General features: G+C 46.8%; 6 protein-coding genes across 9 annotated transcripts; 2 read left to right on the plus strand and 4 right to left on the minus strand.

Moving 5' to 3' along the window:
• Positions 1-3,801: 3,801 nt before the first annotated feature.
• On the minus strand, positions 3,802-5,515 carry LOC6548757 (palmitoyltransferase ZDHHC3). Its single transcript, XM_001975406.3, has 4 exons — positions 5,055-5,515; positions 4,573-4,794; positions 4,290-4,502; positions 3,802-4,219 (listed from the first exon to the last, which is right to left on the minus strand). The coding sequence occupies exons 1-4, from the start codon at positions 5,340-5,342 to the stop codon at positions 4,061-4,063; spliced, it is 882 nt and encodes a 293-aa protein (XP_001975442.1). The 5' UTR covers positions 5,343-5,515; the 3' UTR covers positions 3,802-4,060.
• Positions 5,516-5,544: 29 nt separating this feature from the next.
• Positions 5,545-6,599, minus strand: LOC6548756 (peroxisomal membrane protein 11B). The gene is made up of 2 exons (XM_001975405.3): positions 6,285-6,599; positions 5,545-6,227 (listed from the first exon to the last, which is right to left on the minus strand). The coding sequence occupies exons 1-2, from the start codon at positions 6,460-6,462 to the stop codon at positions 5,674-5,676; spliced, it is 732 nt and encodes a 243-aa protein (XP_001975441.2). The 5' UTR covers positions 6,463-6,599; the 3' UTR covers positions 5,545-5,673.
• A 153-nt stretch (positions 6,600-6,752) lies between these two features.
• Positions 6,753-7,891, plus strand: LOC6548755 (transmembrane protein 208). Its single transcript, XM_001975404.3, has 4 exons — positions 6,753-6,894; positions 6,960-7,115; positions 7,175-7,311; positions 7,369-7,891. Exons 1-4 carry the CDS (start codon positions 6,889-6,891, stop codon positions 7,592-7,594), a joined length of 525 nt encoding a protein of 174 aa, XP_001975440.1. The 5' UTR covers positions 6,753-6,888; the 3' UTR covers positions 7,595-7,891.
• A 92-nt stretch (positions 7,892-7,983) lies between these two features.
• Positions 7,984-15,395, minus strand: LOC6548754 (ATP-citrate synthase). 4 transcript variants are annotated; one of them, XM_015156819.2, is made up of 9 exons: positions 15,264-15,395; positions 13,907-14,072; positions 12,249-12,434; positions 11,461-12,187; positions 11,079-11,402; positions 10,350-10,497; positions 9,042-10,275; positions 8,639-8,979; positions 7,984-8,575 (listed from the first exon to the last, which is right to left on the minus strand). In XM_015156819.2, the coding sequence occupies exons 2-9, from the start codon at positions 14,063-14,065 to the stop codon at positions 8,407-8,409; spliced, it is 3,288 nt and encodes a 1,095-aa protein (XP_015012305.1). In that variant the 5' UTR covers positions 14,066-14,072; positions 15,264-15,395; the 3' UTR covers positions 7,984-8,406. The 4 variants fall into 4 exon arrangements, with proteins under 4 accessions (XP_015012305.1, XP_015012306.1, XP_001975439.1 ...); XM_015156820.2 differs by having other exon boundaries at positions 10,350-10,548; XM_001975403.3 differs by lacking the exon at positions 15,264-15,395 and adding an exon at positions 14,160-14,382.
• A 343-nt stretch (positions 15,396-15,738) lies between these two features.
• LOC6548753 (transmembrane protein 131 homolog) lies at positions 15,739-21,028 on the plus strand. Its single transcript, XM_001975402.3, has 3 exons — positions 15,739-16,620; positions 16,677-20,379; positions 20,444-21,028. Exons 1-3 carry the CDS (start codon positions 16,054-16,056, stop codon positions 20,878-20,880), a joined length of 4,707 nt encoding a protein of 1,568 aa, XP_001975438.1. The 5' UTR covers positions 15,739-16,053; the 3' UTR covers positions 20,881-21,028.
• Position 21,029: 1 nt separating this feature from the next.
• LOC6548752 (ubiquitin-fold modifier-conjugating enzyme 1) lies at positions 21,030-21,834 on the minus strand. The gene is made up of 3 exons (XM_001975401.3): positions 21,583-21,834; positions 21,221-21,520; positions 21,030-21,159 (listed from the first exon to the last, which is right to left on the minus strand). Exons 1-3 carry the CDS (start codon positions 21,703-21,705, stop codon positions 21,088-21,090), a joined length of 495 nt encoding a protein of 164 aa, XP_001975437.1. The 5' UTR covers positions 21,706-21,834; the 3' UTR covers positions 21,030-21,087.
• Between the last annotated feature and the right edge of the window lie 1,039 nt (positions 21,835-22,873).

Raw genomic sequence — 22,873 nt, forward strand, 5'->3', positions numbered from 1 at the left:
GGCGTTTTATTTTGTTTTTGTTTTTTAATTTTAACCGATACTGCAATCGGTTACGGTTGAAAGCAGATTGCACCAATATTCGTTTCGATTAGTGGAACTCGTTAGAATTTACTATAATTTCCAATTTAAGCCCCACGGAATGTTATACTCATTTTATTTTCAAATGCTCCACTTGTTTATATAAAAGACCGTTTTTTTTTCGGAAAACTTAAAATTGCAACAAAGTTTGGAATCAAGAAATTAAATTATTATACAAAATTATACAAATATACCAAAAGTCATTAATCTTTCCACCTGTCTTTGCGGCTCACCAAGAATATGTATGTCAGAATTCTGGGATGTATAAATTTAAAGAACACCACATACGTTTCACTGTTTTTAAAAGCGTTTTTTAAATAACTCAGCTTGCACGTGCAAACATTTTGCTGCTCAAGAGTTATTTGTTTATGTGCCGCACCAATAAACTAATGAACCAATAAACCGAAACAAACAATAATCAGAATTATGAGAAAGCGAAAATTGACAAAAATATTTTCGAATGTTTATAAATAAATGCTTGAACTTGCTTAGCTATTTCAATAGACTAAAAGCCGAGCACCGCGGACTGCAATAATTCAAACGGTAGCTAGAAAACAACGCGATTGCCAATTTATTTTTGGGATGCGTGTGTTTTTGATGTTGAGCGCTAATAACTTGTTGTTTCGCCCGAGATCGAGAATTTTCAAATTGTTTCTTGTTTCCTTTGTGTAGCCCAGTATCGGTTTATTTATTTTTCTGTTGCTCTCGCTCGGATATTGCCAAACATCTGAACCGATCCGATCGCACTCTCCACCTATGTAGGCATTATGTAATTTTCGTTTTCGTTTGAAAAGAACTATTTTCAACACTTTTAGGGCATTAAATGGAAACGTTTTTGACGCACATCGCCGAAATTCCTTGCACTGCCCCCCAAAAAGACAACCCCAAAAACAACGAAATCCAAGGCAGACGAAAGTTCCGCGGACGCGACAGCCAGCGATTTGTTAATGTGGCTATATTTAGACGTTTGTTACAGAACGCGGCCAGCGGGTCCGTCACCTCCAAACTACCAGGTGCCACATCCCTGAGGAATGCTCGCGCAAAACTGATTGATTTCGATATGCAGATGATTTATTGAGTATACGCCGCGTGCACACCCCCGAATTCCACAAACCAGTACGTATACGCAGTGGTGTATATATAGAATAGCACTTTCGTATAGCACTGCCGCCGCCGCTGCTACAATTCTTGATGTCCGCCCGCTGGGCAACGGATATGTTAATGCGCCGATCGTCGATGTGGAACTGGCCGCTCAAGAGTTTTCGGGGGCCCATGGCGGAATAGTCAGAGAAACAACCGAAAAATGGGAACCTAAAGATCTAATGGTGCTCTTTGGTGGCGCAGACGTCGGTGGGTCTGTGCTCTCGGTCTGCTCAATTGAGCAAATCGGTCTCCTTGGCGCAGAAGTCATATGTTAATGGTTAATGCGCAAATTTTTGGCATTATGCACAGCAGACCGGGCGGAGCAAGGACGGTGATTCACACGAGTGCGCGCCGAGTGCACAGGTAAGTCAAGGAAACTATACATACGAGTATATATTTTCACTCGACAGATTTATGACTTACCACTCGAATTTGAAGGGCAGCAGATCGGGCTCATCCTCTTCGGCGCAGTCGATCTTCACGAAGAACGTGGCCCGTTCGTTGGGGATGCAGCGGATCAGGGAGCTGGAGTTCTCGCTGAACGTGATGCGAGGCGGTGGTCGGTGGCCCGTCTCGGGCACCCCATCCTCGCCAGGAGGCTCTGCAAAGTGGGTAGCACGGTGCGTTAATTATAAGCATGACTAATCGCTTTATAAATTACGATGCCGCAGGAAACCGTCCGCCAAACAAATAATCATAAATATTTGCGAAATGTCAAGAATGGCCCCGCATCCACGGGTAGACACGAGCACACATAGTTATGCCGGCTGGGAAAGCGCAAAGAGTCGCAACTTTGAAGTGAATTCGCATTCAGGATACCCTAATCAGGTTTAATATGAAATCAACTGCCGCACAACCATAATTACTCAACCTTCCCTTTCTTACCTTAAAAACAATTGACTTAAATCACCGATTTAATATAATTAAGAAGTTTTAAAATTATTATCTAAAGATATACACATAAATATTTTAGTTGCTCGTGTAGACAATTTGCGATATTTAGGGGTTACGTTTATACAATACAATTAGGTTTCCGCCGCCTAAAATTGTTTGGTTTCCGATATTTGGTTATCGGATTTTGGTTTCGGATTTGGTTTGACGATTTTTTATTTGGAATTAGCTGGTTGTTAGCCAACTAGTTTTGAAACTAACTTTATTTTATATAAAAATTAATAACACCTTGTAGCATTTCATTCATAAACTAAAGATACTACTAAACACAAATATCCCAAAATATGGAAGTCTTGCTGATTATAGATTCAAATACAATAAACACTATAATTCCTGTATCAATAATATTGTGTTTACTCTGAAAAGCTCGTTTGTCCCGTGCACATCGCCCATACCCTGCACAAACATCGAGTATCTCGAATATTCACTAAAAATAGTTCCAAATATTATTCATACACTACACGTATTTGCGAGCATGTCGAATCTTTCTGCATGGGAAGCCGTAATCAAATGTGATTTGCAAATAGTATTCAGGCAATTGGGAACGGCTCGGTCCTCGCCGGGATGCGGACGCGATAATGACACTCGACCAGCGCATATTCCAACGTACAATTATGAAAATTTCTCATACACAATTCACAATTACGTAACCGCACTGTGGCCGTACAAATGCCGATGAAGGAGGGGAAAACGGAGACGGAGCCCGTGGCTGGCCATAAAAATACATGGCCCCACAAATAGCCATTAAGTACTCTGTGTTCGGAACCGGGAATTGGGAACCGGGAGCAGAAAAAAGGAGAATCTCTCACTTTCCCGGCGCCGGGGCCCCAAGAACTGGGCACTTGGACGGACGATGCTTACCCGCGGCATTGGCTGCTGGCGATCTCTCCATGCTCGAGTCTCAGGTCTCACGTCTCACTATATAATTAGCCGAAACCGGGCCACTTTGGCATGGGACTTGCAGGACTTGCTGTGTAGGATTAGGGCGCAGTATTGTCGGATGGGTATTTTCGACGCGGCATTAACCGACAGCGATTTCTTTTTTATTTATATTTAGAATGCGCCGCACACAAACGACGGTAAAAATTTGAATTTTTCCGTTTCCGATTCACTGAAATGAAATTTTCCGCTGGTAATTACGCGTATTCGTCGGGCACAATGGATCGGAAAATGTGTAATTAGGATATATTCACATTTTCGCCCTGTGGCATTATATCAAACTGCTGGTGCTGGTGCAGCGCATATACACGTATTCCACTTCCAATTCCAATTTGAAATCCACCAGACACTCGCACATCCACACTCACACTTTGGGAACACAGTGATGTTCTATCTTTCTATATATAAACAATATGTACAACACAGCATCGGCGTTCGAATGGCGCACACCACGTCCAGCAGACACCTCCTGGATCTCCGATCGTTTTTCTCAGACTGAACCGAACTGAACTGAGCAGACAGATCACCAGCGGCAGCAGCAGCAGAAGCAGTAGACTCGCCTGTCCATGTCGGATGTCGGATAATTTTGGCTGCCCCGAGAAAGAGCAAGCTCTCCTGAGGATGATCGGAGATGCCGCGCATGTCTTCTGCTGCGGAGACTCTCACTTGATAATAAATACAAAATGTACACAAGGTATTTAGAAGGGCTCTCAGGTAAGTACACATATTCACCCGGCCACGGCAATGCATATTTAATCCTTCGCTTAGGCCTAAACACACACATACGATTTGTAGTAAATATATAGTTGACAATTGATCGAAAAATAGCAATTGCAAAATACAAAATTGCACTCAGCGGCGCAACAAGTAGCGACAACTTGTTGCCTTGTACGTTTGTTAGTCGGTTAGTATTGTTCGATTAAGCTAATCCGCATTCCGCTTGCTTCCCTCACACCGAATAGAAGTGCGAGTTGAACCTTGTGCGGCACGAAGGCTCCGTGAATGGTGAGAACCAGGCCAACGAGAAGCGTCCGAACACCGACTGGATGCTCTTGAGGCGCGATTTCTTGGCCCAGCGGGCCTCCTCCTTCTTCAGCTGTTCGATGCCCTGTTGGAGAGAGGAATGCGAGAAAGTTATCCGTACAATCTCGAGCAGAGAGAGCAAGCCAAGCACCCACCGTCTGATCGTTTAGGATAGCCGTCAGCTGAGTGGCCAGCATGATGATGGTGAATATGCCAAACATAAGGCCCTCGAAGGTGAGAAAGAGCAGCAGGAATATAGTGGCCGGCGGTGAGTACGGCGAGCAGGTGCGCCAGTCGTTTTTCACGCACTCCGCAAACTGGGTGAGCACTAGGAAGAGCGTGTGCACGGAGATCGAAGCGATATAGAACTATAAATCAACAGCCGTCAAAGAAGAGTCATTAACTGCGAGGTTAATATGGTAAAAGAGATGTACTTACGGTGAAGAGCACAAAGTACTTTTGGTTGTTCTCGCCCACGCAATTATTCACCCACGGACAGTGGTGATCCATCTTGCGGATGCAGCGCTGGCAGACGGAGCAGTGATGGGCCCGCTCCGGCTTGATGCTGCAGCACTTGGGGCACTTGTAAAACATCTGACCCTCGCGGTAGCCCATCTGCTCGATCATCTCCTTGGTGGCATTACCGCGCGGTACAGCGCCCTATAATGGAGCAGACGATAATCCGGATTCAATATATTTATAATTAAATTCAAATAGTGAACAATTTATACTAATATTTATAGGATAATTTAACACATATTTATAGGTATTTTTATATACCAAAAGTATTTAATTGGGAAAATATTGAATTTATAAGGTTTAGTTCTCTAAACTCTGCCACTATTGCCACCTATACACATAGATAGGTGAATTGAAGTACATAGTCGGAAAAGCCGACAGACTGGCCATCAGCAACTCACCGGATCCGAGAGCATTGTGCGTATGTGCGAAGCGAAGGCCAGGAAGGCGAGTGCCTGGAATATGATCATGTTGATGGTGCTGAACACGGTGTAGTTGCTGGGCAGCAGGATCAGCCGCATGACCACGAACTCGGCGAACAGGATAAGCAGCCAGGTCATGATCACGCACACAATGCCGCAGATGTCCTTGACGCACCAGGCCTTGTTTCCGCAGCAGCGGTTGTGCTGGTCAACGCCACCGAATCCTCCGCTACCGCCGGGCGACAGCGCGGAGTAGGAGTAGTTCATGGTGTCCGGATGCAGCCCACGCACAAGTGACGCATCGGCCTCGTCAATTCCGTGATAACGCCGCCGGACTGCGGATCATTAGCCAAAATGCGAAGCAAAAAAACACAACTGAAGAAATGTGCCATTCGCGTCCGCGGAGATGGTGTCAGCTGTTTGCCATTCGCCCAGGCGCTCTGGCAGGTTGAGGATAAGCAAGGTGGCGCTTGTTCATAAAATCGTTCGTTTATCTTTCAGCTTAATCCGAGCACAAATACAAATACAATACATACAACACTTAAAATAGATACAAGGAAATATGGGCCCTTATCTACAAGGTTTTCAATATCAGGTGTTATGCAGGCGTTAGCTTGGCCTTTGGTTCCAGCAGAGCCCAGAGTCCGGCCAGCGATGAAATTGCCCCCAGGAGTCCTATTGTCCGGGGCGTGAGACTCGTGTAGCCCAGGGCCGTCAGCGGAATGAAGAAGTCACACACATTCTTCACCGTGTCCACAACTATGTCTTTGTGTCCCTGCATCAGCACGTACGACTGCAGGGCAAGGCGCTTGAAGTCCTCCGGAGAATTAATGCTCGTGGGGATGCGGCAGCGTGAGATACCGCCCTTGCAGCCGGATCGATGCAGGTCCAGTACTCTCATGATCTCGTAGAAGTCCCGACACAGGTTCATGATGATCGAGAAAAGCCAATACTTGTTGGCGATGTTAGACCAGCGCTTGGCGTTCACCGCCGTCAGTCCCGTCCTGGCCAGCCAGAGGAAGTGGTCGGCAAAGAGGAACAGCGATTGCGACAGCTTGCTCAAGGTGAGCGTCACACGGATGTTAAGATCCGGATGATGAATGGTCTTCAGTGCGCCGTAGAACACATCAACGCACTTGCCAAAGCGGAGTACTGAGTTAAATTGGGATTAGCTAGGTACTTATTTAAGGGATGCATTAGAAAACTTACATTTTCGGAATGTGCTCAGGATGTATTCAACCGTCTTGAAGTTGTCCACAAGCGCTGGACTGGAATTGGCGGCTTCCAGCGAGTCCCACATTGCACGCGAAGCATACTGGATGAGTCGGGCGATCTTGTCCCGTCCGCCAGCCTGATTGTTCAACTGCACTAGTCGATCCATATTCATGTTGTGTCCGCACAGCTAGTTGTGCAGCTAAATTCAAAATTAAGCTAAATCCAAAATCCAAAGGTCGTTTGTTTAGCTGAGGGCCCCGCAGCTGATTTGCCGTTTCGCTGTGAATGGCAAGGAATTTCATTAATACGCCAGACCATGGGCGTAGTAAGAATACTTTATGGGGACGGAAATTTGTTTTAAATTATGTTATAATAAAGGAAATACAAATAAATTAATTGTTTAAGCTCTTTTCCATTAACGCATTTATGTTTACTCTTAATACAAGTTTACCTCTAAGCCCATATTTGCCATAAGTGATGACTACGTTACTCAACACTGTTGTTTCAACACCTTTTTGTTGAGTCGAAGACGTCGCCACGTAAATAGTGGTCCGATTTTAGATTTTGAAATAGCTGACACACAACTTGCAATCCCATAATGGCTGTAAGTGTAATTAGCACAGGGATGATGCCCTCAAGGATTACATAAAACCATTTGTCTACTTTCAGCCCCAGCAAAAGGGTAAACAGGGCACGAAAGGCGCCAAGCAAATCGTGGAGGAAAACAAGACTACACTGGCTTTCTACCGGAACATGGCCATTGGATGCGCTGCACCCGCGCTGCTGCTTAGTTTCCTGGTCTTTCAAGTCAGCACCACCTCAGTGGTAGGTCGTCGAAAGTCTTCTGCAATGAACTCGATTATCAGCTTCTCCCTCTTAATCAGCTTATGCACATTCTGTCGTTGCTGATCCTGGGGAGCTCCTACCAGTTTATGGCGTTCATGTCAAAGGCTAAATACTCTGAGAGCGGTGCTCTTTTGGACTCCGGCAACGACTTGAATATGGAAGGCGGCATTGCGGAGTAAGTGCATCAACTGAAGCTTTGAATAACTCTACTTACACAAGATTCTCCCCGCAGAAACGTCAAGGATCTCATCATTCTTACTTCCGGCACCCTCCTGCTGGCCCTCATCTCCAACTACTTCTGGCTGGTGCTGCTTTTGGCGCCTATCCGAGCTGGATGGATGCTCTGGGGCAGCGTTATTCAGCCATGGCTGTCGCAGCGAAACGCCCAGGACGAGAATCCCGAGGTCGACGAGAAAAAGCAAAAAAAGATGGAGCGCAAAATGCGTCGCATGAGATAGAAGCCACCTCCCTAGGTGGCTACGGGTTACGGGGTTCCTGGTTTTAATGAGATTCTACGCTTAGTTGTGTGTGCGTTTCCAAATTGTTAATTGTTCAGCAAATTAAACTGCTCGAGACAAAAGACAATCCATTGTTTTAGTTAGTCAAAGCATTTGTGCGATTTAATTGCGGTGAATTTTCAAAGACGCAAACTTTGCGAGGGAAATTGCATTTCCTCAAGGCTGCCTCCGATTTTTTGTGCATTGTATATATTCGTGTAATTGTTTATAAATAAATGTGCTTCAGTGCAGCAGGAACTAGTGCAGTGTCCGTTTCTCTTCGAGATGCTGGCAAAGGAAGCGTGGGATTTAAAGAATAAATAGTAAAGGAAGGGTGAGAAAAATAAAAGTAAGCTTTTGCAACAATTTATTCTCTTGTTGTCTAGACAATTGTGAGCATCCAAACTAAAGTATAAAAGTATCAAATAATGTTATGCCGGGTAATGGTGTGTTGCGCGGTTCGGAGCACTAGATTTCACTAGGTCTAGATTCCAAAACCCCAAAGGGCTCCGGACACGCAGCGCTTACAAAAACAACGAGGGTAATGCTGGTAACTTAAGAACTTTAAATGCAGGTTAAGTGAGAGGGTATAGGGATTTGGGGAGAGTTACATGCGCGGATAGACCGAAATGAATTCTTCCAGCCAGTGGAGCGGGTGACCTCTTTGCCTAACATCATACATCTGTGCTTAACTACAACAACTTCCGAATAATATATATGCTTGTATATACGTAAATATATATATAACATCGTCGCGGCTCCATCTACACGCCTTAGTTGTACTGCTCGGGAATGACGTATGAGATGTCGTCCCACGGATGGCGGTACAGGCCCTGTTTGAGACGTTTCTGATCCATGTAATGGCCAATAAATCCTATGCTGCGACCCAGTACGAACAGCGAGTTGATTGCGCCGACATTAATGTATTCCTGTGCTTCCTCACTGAAAGTGCATGGAGTAAGTTAGTTTCTGTTTCTAAGTTCAATACAAGTGCCGTTTCCTCACCTGGTAAATGAGCCGCTGTTACGCAGCATATCCACGAATGCGGTGGCTATCACACCGTCCACATTGAGGATAAGATTCGGTTTCTTGTTGGTGGTAATCTTCTCCACCTCCAAGGCGTATTTGAGAAGTGGACACGCAGGGAAGTTCTCCAGCACGAACTCCTTAATTATCTTCACGCGCACATCGGGGTTATTAATGGACTTTACACGGTGGCCAATACCCAGGATAAGCTTGCCTTCTTTGCGCATCTTGTTTACGAACTCCATTGGGTGCAGGTTGGTGTCGTATGCCTCAGAGAACTGTCGAGCCGATCCGTCCAGTGCTCCTCCGAATCGATCGCCCTAAAGGGTAAATCAGAGTTACAGTCTTTCTTGCAAATGTAAATCCGGATGAATTAACTTACGATAGTCAGAAGACCGCTGACGACTGAGGACACCAGGTCCTTGCCAGCACGGGCACACACAATAGTGTTGTGAGCACCAGAAACTGCGGGGCCGTGATCCGCAGTGACCATCAGGCACATCTCGAAGAACTTGCACACGTAGGACGGCAGGCAGCGCTGGAACCATAGCAGTGAGATGACACCGCCAATGCCGACGTCCTTGCTAAGGACCTCGCTGATCGGCATTCCTGCGTAGATCAGCTCCTGGCCACGCTCGTCGCAGATCGACGTCATGAATGAGGCGGGCTTGCGAATAAGACCCAGCTCGCGGGCCCACGAGTAATCCATGGGCACAGTTGGTGGCGGCACCTCCTCCTTCGGCACAACTCGACCGGTCTTAACCAACTCGCCGTAGACGTGGTGGATGAGTTCACCCAGCGTGTCGAACGAATCTGGAACATAGGCGCCGGCATCTCGAAGGCCTTTGTTCTTCGCTGTTGCCGTCTCACGGTCGGAGTTCGCACAGGATCCGGCATGACCAAACTGGACTTCCGAAGTAAACATGCTGGCGCAGGTACCAATGCACCAGGCCACCAGAGGCTTGGTAATGCGTCCGTCCTTCAGAGCGGCACACACGTCGTACTCCTCGGTTCCACCAACCTCTCCTAGAAGGACGATCAGCTTGGTCTCAGGATCGGCTTGATACCGCAAAATGTGATCCATAAAGGTGGATCCTGGGTACCGATCACCTCCAATGGCAATGCCCTCGATCACGCCGTCGGTGGCCTTTGAGATGATATTGTTCAGCTCGTTGGACATTCCACCGGAGCGCGAAACATAGGCAACACTGCCTGGACGGTAAAGTTTCGAGTGCAGAATGTTGTCCAGCATACCGCCGGTGTTGCCAATCTTAAAGCAACCGGGCTTAACGCCTCCCACAGTTGCGGGTCCAATGATTGCCACACCCTTCTTATCCGCCTCAATAATAAGCTTTCTAGTCATGTTTTCCGGAATGCCCTCAGCGATGATAGCCACAGTCCGGATCTGGGGGAAGTCGAGCACCTCTAGCGTAGACTCGTACGCACTGCGCATGGAAGCAAAGTTGACCATAACGTCGACCTCCTTATGCTTATGAATGGCGTCAGACATTTTCTTGTACACGGGAATAAGAATTTCCTTGTGACCCCAGTAGTACTTCTGCTTATGATCGCCGGTGAAGGGATATACCATTGCCACCACTGAGGGCTCATCGCGCCTGAGAAAATATGCAAATATAAGTATATGGTAGGGCGAGTCGGATACAACTATTTAAACCAGAGGTTGACCAACCTGCAAATAAAGTCAAAGTCGAGCATCGACTGCACCGCCCGCTGTTGCATGCCCCACACAATCGCCTTGGTGGTGTTGGAGAAGAACTTTCGGTTCAGACTCGATCCGTTGCGCTGAGCACCGGAGATGCCCGCGCTGTCGGCCTCATCTGCTGAGATAGGTGGTAGTTTAATCGGTTTAGCTGCGGTCGGGCTCAGAGCTATCCCAAATGGAACGAGTCGAAAAACGAGTCGAGATCGATGTCGGGAATCGATTGGATGATGATGGAGGAGCAGATAGCGAGATCAGGACGTGTAGAAGTTTGACAAACCAGAACGATACACAAACACACACATTACACGAACACGGGGTTATGAGGGATCAGACCGTGCGAAATCGGATCAGATCAAGTGCAGATCGGTTGGCCAAACGAGCATTTCAAATTTGTTGTATATTTGGTTTTGTTAATAATTTGGTGGAGGTTATGTGGATATTTTTATAATTTTTTGGTGAGTGTGGCGACAAATTTCGTTGTCGTTGTAGTCGAGGGCGAGCAATGCAAACATACAAAATACAAAGAGAGAAAAGAGAGAGATCAGATAAGTGAGGTCGATCGATGCATTGCAATTCTTAGCGGTATACAAAAAGTTCATTGTATTACAGCTAAAATGGACTAGTGAAATACCGGGTTAGCCTCACACAAACCTTTAAAACATCCAACTACGTCACAATTCATTCCTCTCTACTTACCGGAACCGGAGCCCAACGCGTCAGAGGCATCGCTGGCCGCCTTGAGATCTGCCTGGGCCTGCTGTCCACCGGGCAGCAGGAAGTTGGCCGTCGAGAACTCAACGCTTGCCGTTTGGGGAATAGGCCGCTTGCCCAGAGCCATTCCGCAAATAGCGGTCATGTGGGTCTCGGGTCCGAAAACGTGCAGTGGGATGCCCAAGGTGCTGCCAAAGTCGCGCATCTTTCGGAGACCTTCCTGATAGTTGGGTCCAGCGCGTCGCACAAAGATCGATACATTGTGTTCGACTAGCTTTGGCTGGAACTCGCGCAGGGCGGTGATGATGCCTGCGCAGATTATTAGATTTAGATCGACTGCTGATAAGATGCGGAATCAATCGCTCACCTTGGAAGGTCGCAGCCACATTGGTAAAGTTTGCAATGCCACCTCCAGTAATCAAGACTTTGCCATCGGGATGCTTAGGCGAGGAGGTCATCAGGTTAAGAATCGTCTTTGCGTACTCGTACGTCTGCTGTTCCGATGGGGCTCCACTGTATTCGCCATAATTGGCCAGCTCGGTGGCTCCACCCAAATCGCAGATGGTGTCCGAATAAATAACACTGGCGCCACCGCCCGCCACCATCGTCCAGATGCGACCGTTACGATTAAGGATTGTCAGCTTCAGGGAAGCTCCGCTCTTGGCGTCCAGGTCGGCGATGTAGGCCTCCTCGGGATATGCATCTCGACCGAATGGAGGAGGATAGTCTATGTCGCCCCATTTGGGACGGCAGATAAAATCAGCTGTCGAATCCAATTTGGCCGCCAAATCCAAGATGTACAAATTGTCGGCTATCACCACCAGAGGGTTAATCTCAAGATATGTGAAATACAGGTCTACATAGGTCGTGTACAAGGCGCTGACAAACTTGGCAATGCGCTCCTTGGTGCCAGCGTCCTTGACCTCCTTCAACAGCTTGCTCTTCACGTCGGCTAGCGACAGCGAGGAGTTCACAGGTACGTCCAACTTCACGGCCTTAGCATCCACATCCCCAATATCCACGCCACCCTGGTGGTAAAACAGAATGGTGTCTGCGGCCCGGTGCGAGTAGATGCACACATACATCTCCTCAGCCTATTGGATAAGGTATTCATGTTAAGTATATAAACACATATAAAACCACTTCAGAACTCACATCCGTATGGGGCACAAAAGGCTCGATGATAAAGTTCCTGAGCTTTCCCACGGCATTTCCGATCTTCTGGTCCTTGTTGAGGCGCTCGCCAATCCACTGCTTCACCTGCTCAAAGTTCTTCTTGACGCCAATCAGTCCCAGCTTTCCACGGCGCTTGATAAGTTGATCGGGCTTACACACCAGCGGCTGCAACAAAGGAAAGAATGGTGCTAATTAAATGTGTTCTAAATATAATTTTAAATGAAATAAGCGACAAATCGTTGAACTTGAGCCTTCTGATCTCCGCGTCAGTAAAAAAAAGCCGGTTCCAACGATCAGCATCTGTCAAAAAAGATCAGCCGATAACATCAGGGGTCGTTCCCGAGTCATTGGCAATGACAATGACAATGCCAGTGCTCGTACCCTTACCCGAGAACTTGTAGTTGTGCCCACACAAAAACACATCTCATATGCTTATTAGAAGATCGTACGAGTGTAAATTTAGCAAACAGTCCGACTGCGAAATATCATCCGAGTCGTCAGGCCATACACTTTGTCGTGTAATTAAAGCCGGAAGAACTCCCATTATTACAATCTGAGTTTTAGCACTTTCTTAAAATATTAAACTAACTAACTAAGTGAAATTATAGCAACTTCATCTTTAACTAATATAGAGGGGGTTTTATTGTGTGTGATTGCTTGCTAATCCCTCTTTAGAGTAATCTAATAAAACTATTTTATACTTCACACAAAAACGTGACAATGAGCCTATTAAACCGTGATTTAAAATCCGAGTTTAGGCATTTACAAATAAGGAAGATAATACTTTCTATCTACATTGCATCAATTAAGAATAGGGACGCTTACTCTTAAGCTAACAAACAACTTATAGATAAGTTTTTACTAATTGGATTTCAATGGAATATATTCGTTTGCGAAAATCGTTTGAAAGATCGTAGTTCTCTAAATCACCCACTCTACTCAACAACACTTCTGGATTTCAGCAACACCAGCATATATGAAATCTGTTTATACTTTATAAATTCAGGTCGCGCAACAATGTTAAATAAGACTAATAAATTGAGACGCTCCCAAATCAACGAATAACTTGATAAGATTTCGAACACAAAGTTTTCATTGATAAAGGTTTTTAAAAAAAAATAACATGTTTGTTTTCCCGAATGGCCCACTCTAAGTACTTGGCTACAGGCAAAATTTCCACTATCGATCGGAAGGTCAATCAGAGATAGGTGCGTGATCGAGAATCCCAGTCTCCACGCACGCTTATCGTGTTCACAAATGAGGTGAGCCTGATCCGCCGGCGGATAACCAACCGGGCCAAGACCACGCCATGCCACGCGACCTGCGACTGGGACTGGGACCCCGGCAATCTGATAAAAACCAGAGTGCGCCATGGGGTGAGCTGTCCGTTGGCGCCCGCGCCCGTCCGTCTAGTCCGCATAGTCCAGCGATTAACTCGCACGACTGGCGCCCAATTCTTTCTTATCAGGAACCGCGCTTAGTCATTCGGCATCGGCGTGGTGGTGAAGCGTCCACCACGATGTCAAGTTCAATGACAATCCCGCCGAGCGTTTGTTGTCGCTGGCCCAATTGTTGTTCCTACACATCGGCTGATGCGCAATCGCCGAGTTTCGCGGCTATTTTTAACTGGCACTCACCGTGGTCAGCAGCCAGGGATGGTCAACGGCGAGCTTGGACCAATCTGTCGTCGAGTTTACTGTCGCAAAACGGCAGGTGGCCGCGCCGGCGCCATGGTTGTTGAGATGGCGGTTAAGGATGTCCTTGCCGGAGGCCTCGGTGATTGCTTTCGCCGACATGATGAAGCTGCAGAATATAAAAACAAATCAATTAAGATTAAATGGTCTTCTTCAAAGACAAATAAAGGAGGGTCTCTCGTGTATTCGCGCGTACCGTTTGACTTTGCCTGTACTTTCAAACTTTGATTTATTTACTTAGAATTGATTAGAGCGCGACTGTGTGCAGGTGCAATAGGTTTCGAGTACGTTTCAAAGTGTGCGTGGCTGGGCTTCAGCTCTGGTTGGGTAGCTTCAGGCTGGGCTGGGCAGCTTGTTAATCAACCTGCACGTCGTCGGGTCTGGGAGTAAACTGAAATCGAATGCGCGACAGCACCAGCCATGAAAATGAGCCAGTACCAGGCATATTCTGATTTCGATTTCATAGCGTTGACTCGGCTTCAGCTTCGCGGCTTTGGCTTCGCGGCTTTAGGGCTTCGGGTCTTTAGAATTTTCGGCTGATATGTTGATGGAATGTATGCATGTGTGCTGTAGCTCTCGCTCTCCGTCTGCTTTCCCAGAGATTAGGTCTGCAACGGGATCTGGCCCTGGACCATTGAGTGTGGGGGAAGCACCTACAGCGGAACCGGTTACCAAGATGTATGTTACTGCAGTTAGTCAGTGGGTCACTTTGGCTGAGGGCCGAACTTTCTCCCAAATACATAAAGAGCCAATGGCTAGCAAATCGGAAATGGCATGGAATCTAATTCAATGAAGAGCGCGCACTGAGGGGGGTGATGGGTGGTGACTTTGCAAGTACACACGATCTAATTTACATCTGGTAACGAAGTTCACGCCTTGCCGATGCGTATGCAAATTGGCTGCCGTGCTGGTGAAACTAAGAAACTTAATACGAAACCGAATCTGAAACCGAAACTGAAACCGAAACCCCAAACTAAAATATTGTAAGCGGTGAAAGTGGGCAAAATCAATAAGGCTGTTGCATCACCGTTCGTAGGTCAAATAACTGTTAATCTTCGCCACTAATTATTGCAAAATGCTTGCTGATTTTTGCATTAATATTTCTGTAATATTCAGCGGATATGCATGTGATTTTAGTGTGTGAGTGTGTGTGTGTGTGTGTATGTTTGAGTGCGTGAAGCAAGCCGAGCGATCTGTGCGAAATTTCTTCTGCTCATGTTTTCCACTGTAGTCGTCACTTTTCATTGAAATTGGGTGTTGATTATACGCGGCTATCATAACGGGGAACGTGGGCACTCACTTTTGTTAAATCAGCTTCACGACCTGCGATTAATTTCAACACGTAAACTAAACTGAAACTTTCTTTTGGTTGTCGTTTCTTATAAGCTAGCGGTGGCCAAATTTCGATAGCTCTTTCACTGTATTCCGCTGAAATACATGCCGATACATTTGGTATACAGTTTATTTGGAGCATACTTTTTGGCGCGACAGTATTACAAAATATGTACTAAATGCGGAAGACTCTACAAATTGCACCGATTTATTTACAACTTTTATGGTAATAACTTTTATGGCAATTTAGATCGTTTCTGATATAAATGTATCATACATTAAAATATTCCGTTACGAATCAATGTTTCATTTAAAAGCATGACAACAATACAATTGAAATCAACAATGTGCATATTAAACTACTGTGCATATTAAACATATTACTACTATCACAGGATCTCATTCATTTTAAAAAGTAATTCAAAAATTGAATTGAACAAGAAATCACACATTTTATATAGCCACCTGCTGCGCCTTTAAAAAGGATTTTGTAGAATATTGGTATATTTTAAAAATGATCATATGGTTAGTATTTCCCTGTGCCGGATGGTTTGTTGTTTCTATTCCACGGCGGTCACACCGAACAGCGATAATAATTTTTGGCCAGCGATATTGGATAATATAAATAAAGCGCAGCGCCAAGGAATCCCCAATTTAGAATAGCAGCAGGACAGGAAGACGGGAATTAGGAGCAGCGCCATCGCCGCCCACACAAACACACACACAGGCCGCATCCCAGGATCACGGGAACACACGCCATGCCCACACAAGTCCAGATGAGGCCGCTTTTGCGAATATTCGCAGAACCCATCCTGCTCATCCTGATCTTCCTTCTCACTTTGGGCGCCAAAGGTGAAAAGGTCTTTCAGGAGACTTTCCTGGGGCTGCAGGAGGCACCAATCCACGATTTGGGGGACCTTCAACTTGTGCCGTCCCGTCTAGACTTTGGAACGTGGTCCGTCGGCCAGGCGCGTTCCCAGACGGTGACACTGTTCAATCAGCACTCCAACCGAACTCTCCAGCTGAACGCGGTGGCCGGACCAAGTCCGGCGTTCTACAGCAGCTTCCTGGGCACGAGAGAGGTGCCGCCGCGAGGCAATACCACTTTTAACGTCGTGTTCCTACCGCGGCAACTGGGCGCCATTGCCGCCGACCTTCTCATTCACACCTCCTTCGGCCAGGCCGAGTTGGCGGTGCAGGGCGAGGGCAGTGAGTGCCCGTACCGCCTGAAGCCGTTGGTGGGTATTAAGGCGCCCATGAATGCGACACTCACGCCAGAGATTCACATGTACAACCCGCACGAGCGGCCGCTGCAGATACTTGAGGTAGGGTTTATTCAACACTCTGAAGCTACATTACTCATTACCACCTTCTTTTTTAGATATACAGCAGCGGCGGTGAGTTTCAGTTAGAGTTGCCCAGCGGTGGCTCGGAAGGTCCACAAAATCTGTGGGAAATTCCGCCACACACGTTTAAGCCGGTCATTAGGATATCCTTCCACGGCCGCACAGCTGGCAATCACAGCGCCTACATACGCATAAAAATCGCAGAGCAGGAATTGGATCTCGGCCACGAAAACGTTCTGGTTATTCCGGTCGAGTTTGAGATCCTGCCACGGCATTCTGCCTATGCCCGCAATCCACTGGCGGACTTTGGCCGTGTGGCCACTTTAAACGCTCCGGATGCACTACAGTTCAAGCTGGATGTTCGGAACGATGAGAGCCGCCAACTCTTCGGCAGTTACCTTCGCCAGATTCCGGGTCTCTCGTTTGACGCAAACAACACAAGTATAGTGTTGGACCCCAGCCTGTTCGAAGGCGACGAAACCATTAATGATCTGCTGGTGATCAACAGTAACCAGTCAAGTTCCAGTCCTGGTGCGGATCAGACCTTCACAGTACTGGTGAGAGCGGAGATCTTCCATGGAGGGCTCTACTTTGACAGAAATGCCACCAGATTTGTGACCACTTCGCCAGAAGACGGCGAGGGTGAACCGCTGGAAAGAAAGCGCTCGCTTGTGGTGCGAAACAACTTCGCAATACCCCTCATTCTGTTTAACGTAAGTCTCACAGAGCCCATTGATGAATCCATTTTAGAAGTAGCCCTAGTGGGCGATCCCAGGATACTCCTTCAGCCAGGCGAATCTGTTGAGCTCCTACGCCTAAATCTGCTAAACGACCAGGTGGCGTTTAAATCCTTTCTGAGGATTGAGACGAACGTCACGGTCTTTAAACTTCCGTTATTATCATGCAGTGGCCGTTTACACGTCTCCACGCAGCCAATTGTGCTTAACTTTCGCCAGGAATCACTGGAGAAAGCGGCATACAACCTGGAGCTAGATCTGGGTACTGTGCCATTCGCTGAGATGTCGCGCGACGGATTTGTGATCCTGAGGAACGACAATCCAGTGCCTGTTAGAATCACCAACTGGTTCTTCAAGCATCCAAAAACTGTCTACTCGCAAAGCACCTTCCTGGGCTGTCGCGCCACGGCAATCGGACATCCGGTAAGTGTCGAGAACGAGACTAAGGGATGGCATTTATGCACAGAGATCCGCGCCGGTGAGAGTGCCGTATTTAAAGTGGCCATTCAGACGTACGAAGCGGATGCCACCTTTGGAACCCTTAAGGTTTGGACGCCATACGAGGTGATACGCGTCCGCGTTAAGTTCGAGGCCTCTGTGGGCCACTTAGAGATTGAGCAGGAGCAACTCAACTTTAAGAACTGCTTTCCTGGTAAAATGTGCACTGCCGTGCTTAGCATCCGGTCCAGCTTCACACACCCGGTGCACGTAAAGGGTGTATCCTTTGCTCTTCCGGTGGGACTGCGCTTCAAGGACTTTAACGCGAAGGGCACTACGATTGCTCCGCAAACGCTGACCAAAGTTGGACGCATTTACTTTGACCCGGCCTCCGTGTGTCAAAATAATTGCTACATAAGAGAGTCCACTAACGATCTAGCCATCTTCCCGAGCGTTCCAGGAGGAGGGAATGGCAACGGTGGCGTTATCAACAATAATCTCCTCTATGACGGAGTGGAGTTGAGGCAACGCACGGAACTCTTTAGGCAGTTGCGACGCCAACTGTCATCTATGTCTCTCACGCTACACAGCGAAGAGCTACCGCCGTTGGAGTTGGACTTTTCCATAACGATTGAGTGGCCGAAGCTGGTACAGTCTCAGCCTATTCCACCTACTCCGGCTATTGAGGTTGGCCAGGTGCAGCGCCAGTGGATAACGCTGACGAATCCTTCGCAGAGTCCGCTCCTGCTTGACTACTTTCTATCGGATCCGGCTTTTGCGCGCCGTACGCAGCTTTCGTTACCACACGAAGTGATTGACGTTAGCTCAACAAGTTGCTATCTGACAGATAGAGCGGTTTTTTCCCTGCCTGAAGCCGGTGATCCCATTCTGCTGCCTGGAGGCGCCAGCTTAAACATACCCATCACTTTCAGCGCCCAGCTGCCGGAGAAGTACTGTACCCTGCTGCACGTGAGAAGCAATCTTACGCTGTATGAGGCTGTGTGGCTCCAGGCTCGGGCCGTGCAGTCGCAGTTCCGTTTTGGAAATCGGCGCCCGGGAGCCGCCTCGCCGTTGCTCTTTGAGATGGACACCGACCAATTTCAGGGATGCCAGTCTGGCAATGAAGCTGTGGTAGTGACGCGCAGTTTCACGGCCCGCAACTCGGGTGTCATCCCAATAAGGATCGAGGGCTTCCTTATTGGCTCTCTGCACTGTGAGGATTTCGGCTTTAAGGTGATGGATTGCGCGGGATTTGATCTGGGCGAGAATGAAACTAGAAAAGTAGAGATTGCGTTTAGCGCAGACTTTACTACCTCGAGGGTAAAACGATCCCTTACGCTGCTAACGAACCTTACCTACGATATAAGCTATATACTTTTAGCACAAATGCCAGCGGAAAGTGTGGAACTATGTGCGTCTCTTTTGGTTAGACCTGGATGGGAATCCTCCCTAAAGAACGCCGCTCTTGTAGTGCTACTAGCCAGCTTTGGACTGGTCTTGGTGGCTGCTGTCTTTGATGCAAAAGCCATAATGGTCCAACAGAGTGCCTACGATGCGGCCAGAAACAAGGGTCCTTTGCAGCCTACGTTTAATTTACGCAATATAGTAAAACTGCAGGCGGAGGAGGCGGCAGCTAAAGCAGAGCCTGTGCAGCAACAACAGAAGGTCAGAAATGGCCAACTTAAGGAACTACGAAAGCGAAGTGTACTGAATTCCACGAATTCTAAGTCAAAGTCGAAGTCCTCCTGGTCACCATGGAGCATGGACATGAATGCGCTAAGCAAGCATCTACAAAAAGCAAAACCAAAGACAGTGGTAAGCACTCCAGTTACCCCTCCTGCTGCTGCTCCTGCCCCCTTGCCGGAAGCAAAGCCCGTTAAGAAATCTTCGACGCCATCGCCCCAAGGTGTTTCTCTCTCAGTTCAGCTTCGGCCCCAGAAGAAAGTAAAACCTACACCTGCCGTGGCCCTATTGGCAACCAAACCAAAGCCAGAAGCCGCGACACCCGTTGTGGAGCAACACGAAAAGGTGTTGACCAAATCGAGTCCACCCCAGCAGGAGAACATATCGCCGAAGCCCAACAAGCCACCAGAACCGCGTGTGCTTAAGGAGCAGAACGGATCGGCCAAGAAAATGGGAAAAACACCAGGAAGAGAGCGGGAAAGGGAACGTCGCTCGAAGGATCAAAAGTTGACAAATGGCACGGGGGCTGGAGTGGGATTCAAAAAGCCAGAGCGAAAACAGCGGCAGAAGTTGAATTTTGGACAGACCACAAATAGCGCGTCGCCGCCAGAATCACCAGATGCGCTTAAATGCATAAGCAATCCTTGGGAGACGAGCAGTCGCGTTTCTTTCCGGGATGTGCTTCGGACACCGCAATTGGCGCCCACAGACAATGGCTTTGATTGGAATCACGCGTCTTCTTCGAGTGATCTGGGACCGATCGGAGACAACCGCAAGAACTCCACGCCGCCAATGGTGACATCGCTGTGGGAGCCACTTTCAGCTACGGCCAGTAATTCGCTGTTTGCCAACACCGAGGTGGACTTAATAACACAAGATGGTAAGTAACTTTAAGGATTACAAGCTTAAAAGTTCCTAATGAATTTCTTGCACTCCTCGAACAGCTATCTACGAACAAAGGGAGCGGGAAAAACAGCAGTGGGAGCAGCGGAGCGACTTGGTCATGCAACAGCAGCTACTTCTTCAGCAGGCCCAGAAATTGGAGCTTCAGCAAAGGCACCAGGAGAAGATTTCGCTGCTGGCGAATATGGATCCGAGCAACTGGGCCACAAACTGGTCACCACTAGGGTACTCCACCTGGCCCAACGCCACAACCGGCATCGGTGTCATGCGTCCTCCTCCAGGTTTGGAGCAGAACGCACGTCAGACGCACAACCTTGCACAAGAACCAGGCTCAGCGGGAACGGCATCTGGAACTGGAGCAGGACTAACCGGCGAAAGCCTTCCCACGCAGTACGATCCTTTTACCTCGCCAAGCTCAATCTGGTCGGATACCTGGCGCCAGTCATCACAGCGCAACAACCATAACCACATGAACTAAGGGAATGACGAGGAGCAAGCTCACTGATCAAACTGAATCAACCAAATGAAATTCTTACCACTTAGACACCTAGGATACGCGACGATGAAGGAACGCAGAATGATCTTTTCCAATTTGACTTTTGACTAATAAACGCAAAGATAAATGACTTTCGTATTAAACTTTGTTCATTGTTTTGTTGCCAGTAATTTTATCTAGTTTAGTTAGCTACTTTTCCTTGTACGTAATGATTCCCTTCTCAATGAGGTCCGGAATCTCCACGGCCAGCCAAGGAGCAAGCTGTAACAAAGGATTGATCAAGAAGATCCATCGATGTCGTGGGTATGTTTTGAGTACTTACACCCAGAGCCATAGCGTGTGCGATTCCGAACTTGGGAACATTGCGTGCCCACAAAGGCTTAAAGTGATCCGTCAGGCAGATCTTGCCTCCACGGTACATCTTCGCTGTCTTGCCATCAAGTTCCGGAAGGGCAATCTCGGGCGCAGTGGTTGGGTACGTCACTGGAATGTCGAACTCCACGTCGAACTCGTACTTTAACAGGTTGTGCATGTACCAACACTTTCCGAACCACTTGGTGCCCTCCTTGTTGGACTCTAGGCGGAACCAGTCGCTGCCGGACTGTTTGTTGTTTTCCACATACTGCAAAGGGGAAACGTTACTAGTTCCATCGACTACAACTTAATCGGAATCTTTATAAGCACCTTGATTAGTGCCTGGTACTCCTCCTTTAGCCGCTGCACCCACACATCCTTTTCACGCGGACCAGCGCGAATCTGGAGCAGGGGAATGTTGCTGAGCGTTTTTCGTGTGCTGTCGTCTACCATATTGCCCGGAAAAGCTAGGAAAATGCGGAACGAAAACAAAAGCCTTCGGTTGACACGTTCACGATTATGTGTGCGAGGGAGACAACCGAAACAGCTGAGCGAGGTGGGTGCAGACAGCGGCGCAGTAAATGGCGTTTCTGGAGGGTTCAAATTGTACGAATTTCCATTTTTCCTTTTCCATTTCTTGAATTAGTAGAAACAAAATAAATATTGTACACATTTTGTTTATGTACCAGGTTCTTCCACCTGCTAGTCATATCCATGGTTAATGCTTAATATTCTATATATTCCACTAAGCTATCGGGTAAAACAACTGTTTAGGGTTGTTGATAATATATTATATCAATATATCGATATTTTTCTGAAAATTTTAAATTTATATCGTGATATTGTTTTAGCCCAAATATCGATATTGCGATTTTTTTTATATTTTTTTTTTTCCATATATTTTTATGATATTTTAAATATTATCATCATTTTTTTTGATAAAAAAAATATCATCGATACGATTTTAATATTACGACATCCCTACATTTGCCCGGTTATTTGTTCAAGAGAGATGCCAATTTGATCTTGCAAGTAATCACACTTAAGAACACATACACTACATTCACTGCTCGACCGGTAAGAGAGATTACTTGAACTATTTTGCGACTCTACATTAGAAGACATACCTTACAGTCTTCACTAGAACTAGTTGGGAATTATAGGGCTGAAAGAAAATATGTCTCCCAAACAAATATTAAAAGGGGCAATAACTATGTGTTCCAACAGTAAGTTAAACATTCTTCAGGCTTTAATTAAGACAATTTTTACTAATTTGTGCAAGTAACGCATACATACATACATACATTCATTCATACATACATACATACATACATACATACATACATACATACATACATATATGCATACATACATATACTTACATACACACACACACACACATACATACATACATACATAAATACATACATACATACATACATACATGCATATATACATACATACATACATACACCGGTACATACACTACAAATACACTACACTCAATGCTCGACCGGTAAGAGAGATTACTTGAAATATTTTGTGACTCAAAATTAGAAGACATGCCTTACAGTCTTCACTAGAACTAGTTGGGAATTATAGGGCTAAAAGAAAATATGTT

This window comes from Drosophila erecta, unplaced genomic scaffold (genome assembly GCF_003286155.1).
Source record: "Drosophila erecta strain 14021-0224.00,06,07 unplaced genomic scaffold, DereRS2 tig00000092-arrow-pilon, whole genome shotgun sequence".
NCBI classification, from domain to species: Eukaryota; Metazoa; Arthropoda; class Insecta; order Diptera; family Drosophilidae; genus Drosophila; species Drosophila erecta.

What these genes read in the sequence shown, in the direction of transcription:
- LOC6548757 (XM_001975406.3), bottom strand. Translation starts at nt 5,342, where the DNA reads ATGAACTACTCCTACTCCGCGCTGTCGCCCGGCGGTAGCGGAGGATTC. An exon ending in AGTACTTTGTGCTCTTCACC is followed by an intron (nt 4,503 to 4,572) that starts GTAAGTACATCT and finishes GTTGATTTATAG; the next exon opens with TTCTATATCGCTTCGATCTC. An exon ending in CTATCCTAAACGATCAGACG is followed by an intron (nt 4,220 to 4,289) that starts GTGGGTGCTTGG and finishes TCTCTCCAACAG; the next exon opens with GGCATCGAACAGCTGAAGAA.
- LOC6548756 (XM_001975405.3), bottom strand. Translation starts at nt 6,462, where the DNA reads ATGAATATGGATCGACTAGTGCAGTTGAACAATCAGGCTGGCGGACGG. An exon ending in CCTGAGCACATTCCGAAAAT is followed by an intron (nt 6,228 to 6,284) that starts GTAAGTTTTCTA and finishes AATTTAACTCAG; the next exon opens with TACTCCGCTTTGGCAAGTGC.
- LOC6548755 (XM_001975404.3), top strand. An exon ending in AAGTCAGCACCACCTCAGTG is followed by an intron (nt 7,116 to 7,174) that starts GTAGGTCGTCGA and finishes CCTCTTAATCAG; the next exon opens with CTTATGCACATTCTGTCGTT. An exon ending in ATGGAAGGCGGCATTGCGGA is followed by an intron (nt 7,312 to 7,368) that starts GTAAGTGCATCA and finishes TTCTCCCCGCAG; the next exon opens with AAACGTCAAGGATCTCATCA.
- LOC6548754 (XM_015156820.2), bottom strand. Translation starts at nt 14,065, where the DNA reads ATGTCGGCGAAAGCAATCACCGAGGCCTCCGGCAAGGACATCCTTAAC. An exon ending in ATCCCTGGCTGCTGACCACG is followed by an intron (nt 12,435 to 13,906) that starts GTGAGTGCCAGT and finishes CCTTTGTTGCAG; the next exon opens with CCGCTGGTGTGTAAGCCCGA. An exon ending in CTTTTGTGCCCCATACGGAT is followed by an intron (nt 12,188 to 12,248) that starts GTGAGTTCTGAA and finishes CTTATCCAATAG; the next exon opens with GCTGAGGAGATGTATGTGTG.
- LOC6548753 (XM_001975402.3), top strand. Translation starts at nt 16,054, where the DNA reads ATGCCCACACAAGTCCAGATGAGGCCGCTTTTGCGAATATTCGCAGAA. An exon ending in GGCCGCTGCAGATACTTGAG is followed by an intron (nt 16,621 to 16,676) that starts GTAGGGTTTATT and finishes CTTCTTTTTTAG; the next exon opens with ATATACAGCAGCGGCGGTGA. An exon ending in GGACTTAATAACACAAGATG is followed by an intron (nt 20,380 to 20,443) that starts GTAAGTAACTTT and finishes CTCCTCGAACAG; the next exon opens with CTATCTACGAACAAAGGGAG.
- LOC6548752 (XM_001975401.3), bottom strand. Translation starts at nt 21,705, where the DNA reads ATGGTAGACGACAGCACACGAAAAACGCTCAGCAACATTCCCCTGCTC. An exon ending in AGTACCAGGCACTAATCAAG is followed by an intron (nt 21,521 to 21,582) that starts GTGCTTATAAAG and finishes TCCCCTTTGCAG; the next exon opens with TATGTGGAAAACAACAAACA. An exon ending in CACACGCTATGGCTCTGGGT is followed by an intron (nt 21,160 to 21,220) that starts GTAAGTACTCAA and finishes CCTTTGTTACAG; the next exon opens with CTTGCTCCTTGGCTGGCCGT.